The sequence below is a fragment of the Capricornis sumatraensis genome, unplaced genomic scaffold, assembly GCF_032405125.1.
Source record: "Capricornis sumatraensis isolate serow.1 unplaced genomic scaffold, serow.2 scaffold54, whole genome shotgun sequence".
Lineage (NCBI taxonomy): Eukaryota > Metazoa > Chordata > Mammalia > Artiodactyla > Bovidae > Capricornis > Capricornis sumatraensis.
Window position 1 is genome coordinate 80,848 of NW_027184663.1, and position 6,000 is coordinate 86,847.

The 6,000-nt window shown below is 59.8% G+C and overlaps 1 protein-coding gene across 2 annotated transcripts in view; it reads right to left on the minus strand.

Moving 5' to 3' along the window:
- The window catches only part of LOC138072489 (serine/threonine-protein phosphatase 2A regulatory subunit B'' subunit beta), a 30,211-nt gene extending 24,847 nt beyond the window's left edge, over positions 1-5,364 (minus strand). For both annotated transcript variants that reach the window (XM_068963532.1, XM_068963533.1), the window contains exon 1: positions 5,252-5,364. In XM_068963532.1, coding sequence (XP_068819633.1) covers positions 5,252-5,278 — 27 coding nt within the window. In that variant the 5' untranslated portion in view covers positions 5,279-5,364. The remainder of the gene's footprint in view (positions 1-5,251) is intronic.
- Positions 5,365-6,000: the final 636 nt, after the last annotated feature.

Below are 6,000 nucleotides of genomic sequence, written 5' to 3' on the forward strand. Positions count from 1 at the left end.
AGACAGAGAGATCAGACTTGGGGCTGCCGGGATGGGGGAGGGGGTGTGGGTGGAGAGGGATGGACAGGGAGTCTGAGATCCACAGATGCAGACTGTTTTAGACATATACGCATACATATATGTATGTATGTACATATATACACGTGACGGACACACAACAACGTCCTACTGCACGGCAGAGGGAACTGCGTGCAACATCCCGTGCGAGGCCATAATGGAGAATGCACGCATCTGTACAATGCACGCTGCTGTGCAGCAGAAGCTATCACAGCATTGCAACTCGACTCCAATTCTATTCTAAAAAGGTGAAAGGAACCACCCAGAACATGGGAGGAAATATTTACACAGTGTATATATCCGACAAGGGATTGTATCTAGACTACAAAGAATGAGTCAACAATAAAATGACAGACCTCAGCTGAAAAACAGTCAAAGGATCTGAAGAGACACTGTCGGACAGACTATACAGAAATGGCTAACAAGCACGTGAACAGTCTCAGCGTCCGTCAGAAAGGAAAGCGGTAGTCGCTTCAGCCGTATCTGACTCTGTGATCGCAGGGACTGTAGCCCGCCAGGCTCCTCTGTCCAGGGAACTCTCCAGGCGAGCACACTGGAACGGGTTGCCATTCCCTTCTGCAGGGGATATGCCTGAGCAGGTCTTCTGCACGGGCTCTGTACCATCTGAGCTACCGGGGAAGCCCACAGTCAGGAAGGAAATGCAGTTCAAAACCACAGGGAGGCAAGCACTGACCTCACCCCGGGAGGGCTGGTCCTCAATCAGAGACACAGCGAGCGCTGGGAGAAATGGGAACACGCTGGAACCCTCGCACAGCACAGGTGGGAAAGTGTGGAAAAGAGTCCTGAGGTTCCTCAGAAAGGGGAACAGCGCCACTGTCTGAAGCAGCCATTCCACTCCCTGGGCCTCAACCCAAGAGAAATGCAAGCACGCCCAGCCGCACAGACCCGAAGCACAGGAGCGCCCGCAGCACCATCGCGCACAAGGGCCGCCGGGCAGAGCCGCCCGAGCGTCCGTGAAGGGCAGAGCCGCCCGAGCGCTCCTGAAGGGCAGACCCGCCTGAGCGTCCGTGAAGGGCAGAGCCCCCGAGCGCTCCTGAAGGGCAGAGCCGCCCAAGTATTCCTGAAGGGGAAGCATGGAAAGGAATGGTAAAAGGAGGGCAGCTCGGACACAGGCCACACTGTGGATGGACCCTGAACACACGACGTTCAGTGAGAGATGCAAACACAGAAGGACACACAGCGTCTGATTCCACTGATAGGCAATGTCCAGGACAGGCAAATCCACGGAGATAGGAAGCGGATTCATGGTTGCAGGGACTGGGGGAGGGGAGTGGGTGGGTACATGGATGGATGGGTAGGGGGTTGGATGGATAGACAGATGAATGGCTGGATGGGTGGATAGATGGATGAATGGATAAGTGTGTGCATGGATGAGTGGGTGGCTGGCTGGCTGGATGACTAAATAGATGGGTGGTTGGGTGATGAATGGACAGATGGATGGATAAATGGGTGGATAATGCATGGATGGGTGATGGATGGATGGATAGACGGATGATGAATGGGTGGATGGATGGGTAGATGGATAGATGACGGATGGATGGATGGATGGATGGATGGATGGATGGATGGATGCATGGATAGATGGGTGGATGGATGGATCATGGATGGATGGGTGCATGGATGGATGGATAGATGGATGGATGGATGGATGGATGGGTGCATGGATGGATGGGTAGATGGTGGGGTGGGTGGGTGGATGGATGGGTAGATGGGTGGGTGGGTGGGTGGATGGATGGGTAGATGGGTGGGTGGGTGGGTGGGTGGGTGGGTAGATGGGTGGGTGGGTGGGTGGGTGGGTGGGTAGATGGGTGGGTAGATGGGTGGGTGGGTGGGTGGATGGATGGGTAGATGGGTGGGTGGGTGGGTGGATGGATGGGTAGATGGGTGGGTGGGTGGGTGGATGGATGGGTAGATGGGTGGGTGGGTGGGTGGATGGATGGGTAGATGGGTGGGTGGGTGGGTGGATGGATGGGTAGATGGGTGGGTGGGTGGGTGGATGGATGGGTAGATGGGTGGGTGGGTGGGTGGATGGATGGGTAGATGGGTGGGTGGGTGGGTGGATGGATGGGTAGATGGGTGGGTGGGTGGGTGGATGGATGGGTAGATGGGTGGGTGGGTGGGTGGATGGATGGGTAGATGGGTGGGTGGGTGGGTGGATGGATGGGTAGATGGGTGGGTGGGTGGGTGGATGGATGGGTAGATGGGTGGGTGGGTGGGTGGATGGATGGGTAGATGGGTGGGTGGGTGGGTGGGTGGATGGATGGGTAGATGGGTGGGTGGGTGGGTGGATGGATGGGTGGATAGATGGGTGGATGGGTGGGTGGATGGGTGGGCGGGCGGGCGGGCGGGTGGGTGGGTGGATGGGTGGGTGGGTGGGTGGGTGGATGGGTGGATGGGTGGGTGGATGGGTGGGTGGGTGGATGGGTGGGTGGGTGGATGGATGGATGGATGACTGAATAGATGGGTGGTTGGGTGATGAATGGATGGATGATGGAGAGATGGCTGGATGGACAGATGGATGGATAAGTGGGTGTATCGATGGATGGATGATGGATGCATGGTTGGGTGGGGAGATAGATGGGTAGATGGACTGACAGGTGGATAGATGGGTGGATGGATAGATGGATGGATGGGTGGGTGGGTGGGTGGATGGATAGATGGATGGATGGGTGGGTGGGTGGGTGGATGGATGGATGGATGGATGGGTGGGTGGGTGGGTGGATGGATGGATGGATGGGTGGGTGGGTGGGTGGGTGGATGGATGGATGGATGGATGGGTGGGTGGGTGGATGGATGGATGGATGGGTGGGTGGGTGGGTGGGTGGATGGATGGATGGATGGGTGGGTGGGTGGGTGGGTGGATGGATGGATGGATGGGTGGGTGGGTGGGTGGGTGGGTGGATGGATGGATGGATGGGTGGGTGGGTGGGTGGGTGGGTGGATGGATGGATGGATGGATGGGTGGGTGGGTGGGTGGATGGATAGATGGATGGATGGGTGGGTGGGTGGATGGATGGATGGATGGATGGGTGGGTGGGTGGGTGGATGGATGGATGGATGGATGGGTGGGTGGGTGGGTGGATGGATAGATGGATGGATGGGTGGGTGGGTGGATGGATAGATGGATGGATGGATGGGTGGGTGGATGGATGATGGGTGGAGAGATGGATGAATGGATAAACACAGTGTGGCCCGTGCACACACTGGAAGACAACTCAGTGAATGAAGAGGTGGGAAGCTCTGACACAGGCTACCGCGTGGATGGACCCTGAGCAGAGGATGCTCAGTGAGAGAAGCAAGCACAGAAGGACACACAGCGGGTGGTTCCATTTACACAAAGAGTTAGGAAGAGGCAAACCCACAGACACTGAGGGCAGACTAGTGGTTTCCTAGGGACGTGGGGGAAGGGGAGGGGCAATGGCAACCACGGGGTACAAGGTTTCTTTCTCGGGTGATAAGAGCTCACTGTAGAGACGGCTGCACGCCTCTGAGAATACACTGAGAATGGCCGAGCTGTACACTTTCAATGGTGAATTGTGGGGCACGTGGATTCCATCTCAAGAAAGCTTTTGGAAAAAGAGAAAAAGGCAACTGCTGAAAACTGAAGGCAGAAGGGGAGCACGTGGAGTCACTCAGCACACAGTCCAGCAGAACTTTTCAGGACGTGCACGACAGACAGAGAGTTAGCAGCCGGGACCAAGAGAAAGCTCTTACAGGAGCAGCAGGGGCGATGGGGAAGAGGAGGGGGGAGGGGGAGAGGAGGGAGGGGAGGGAGGGGAGGGGAGGGGAGGGGGAAGAAGAGGGCAGGCGGAGGGGCGGGGAGGGGGAGAGGAGAGGAGGAGAGGAGGGAGGAGGAGGGGGAGAGGAGAGGAGGGAGGAGGAGGGAGAGGAGAGGAGGGAGGCAGAGGGGAGGGGAGGAGAAAGGAGAGGAGGAGAGGAGGGAGGCGGAGGGGAGGGGAGAGGAGAGGAGAGGAGGGAGGCGGAGAGGAGGGGAGGAGAAAGGAGAGGAGAAGAGGAGGGAGGCGGAGGGGAGGGGAGAGGGGAGGAGGGAGGCAGAGGGGAGGGGAGGAGAAAGGAGAGGAGGAGAGGAGGGAGGCGGAGGGGAGGGGAGAGGGGAGGAGAGGAGGGGGGCGGAGGGGAGGGGAGAGGAGAGGAGGAGAGGAGAGGAGGGGGGCGGAGGGGAGAGGAGAGGAGGAGAGGAGGGAGGCGGAGGGAGGGGAGGGGAGAGGAGAGGAGGGGGGGCGGAGGGGAGGTGAGAGGGCAGGAGAGGAGGGGGGCGGAGGGGAGGGGAGAGGAGAGGAGGGGGGCGGAGGGAGGGGAGAGGAGAGGAGAGGAGGAGAGGAGGGGGGCGGAGGGGAGGGGAGAGGAGAGGAGAGGAGGAGAGGAGGGGGGCGGAGGGGAGGGGAGAGGGCAGGAGAGGAGGGGGCGGAGGGGAGGGGAGAGGAGAGGAGAGGAGGAGAGGAGGGGGGCGGAGGGGAGGGGAGGGAGAGGAGAGGAGGAGAGGAGGGAGGCGGAGGGGAGGGGAGGGGAGAGGAGAGGAGGGGGGCGGAGGGAGGGGAGGGAGAGGAGAGGAGGAGAGGAGGGGGGCGGAGGGGAGGGGAGGGGAGAGGAGAGGAGGGGGGCGGAGGGGAGGAGGAGCCTGGGGGGCTGCGGTCCACGGGGTCATAAGCAGCCGGACACGACTGAGTGACGGACACACACAGTGAGACAGCAAGGAGGCACAGGGACCCCGCGCCCCTTACAACAGCCAGCCGGCCACCAGGGACAGCCGAGGGCACCGTGGCGCGTCCCTGTAAGAGCCGGAGCAGACACCAGAACGACTGGGCGTCCACACGGAGGATCCAGAGCCGCACTCTCCATGATGAGTACCTCGGTCACACTCAGGGTCAGTCTAGAATCACACATGCGGCGCGTGGACTGTGGACACGCATCCCTTGGACAGGAGACATGTGGGAAGGCCTGAGCTGAGCCCGTGGGGAGGGTCCCTCAAAGATCACGAGGCACCGGGGAACGGCACACAGGCCGTCTGTGTCCTCCAATAGCGAGGCCAGAGCTCAGCACGAGCCCTCTACGCCTCAGGCTCCAAGGACTGCAGAGAGCAGACGCAGAAGCCGAGCTCTCGGCCTGGCCACGCCCGAAGGAGGACCCCCCACGTGCCCGCGGGGACACCCACCTTGGCCACGCGGCCCATGTCCTCCATGGTGGCCCTCTCGTGCGGGAACTGGGCGAAGGTCCTCTCGATCTTGGCGATGACGGCGTCCACGTTCACCGTGTCCTGCGGGCGGCCGCGGGGGAAGTAGAAAGTGGGGATGCTCCGGCTCGCGGCGGGAGGTAGGGGCTCCTCCTTCCTCGTCTGGACCTGAGGAGGACAACAGTGAGGGCCTGAAAACTCCCACGAAGATGACAGCATAAAATGCTAGGGAGATAGAACGGAAGTGTGTGAAGAGTTTTGAGCTGGATGATAAAGACATGGATTAACCTCAGTTCCTACAAAAATGACACTGTCAGCTGAGCAGTGACCTGGTGGGAAGCACTCCAAAGGGAAACAGATTTTTTAAAGAGAGGCGGCAAAGGAGAGCACACAGGGAAAAACAAAATAAAGCAGAATGGATTCCAAGTCATAACAGATGTAAGTGAACTGAATGTTCCAGTTAAGAACACAAAGGGCAGAGGCCTTCCCTGGTGGCTCAGTGGAGAACCCGCCTGCCAACGCAGGAGAGGTGGGTTCAATGCCTGGTCCAAGAAGATCGCGCACACTAAAGATCAGCTAAGCTGGTGCGCCACCACTACTGAGCCTGGGCTCCAGAATCCGGGAGCCACAGCTACTGAGCCCAACTCCCCACCTGCCCCAAGAGCCCGCGCCCCACCACAGGAGCGTCCTCGCCATGAGACGGCTGCACATCCCACGTAGAGAGCCCGTCC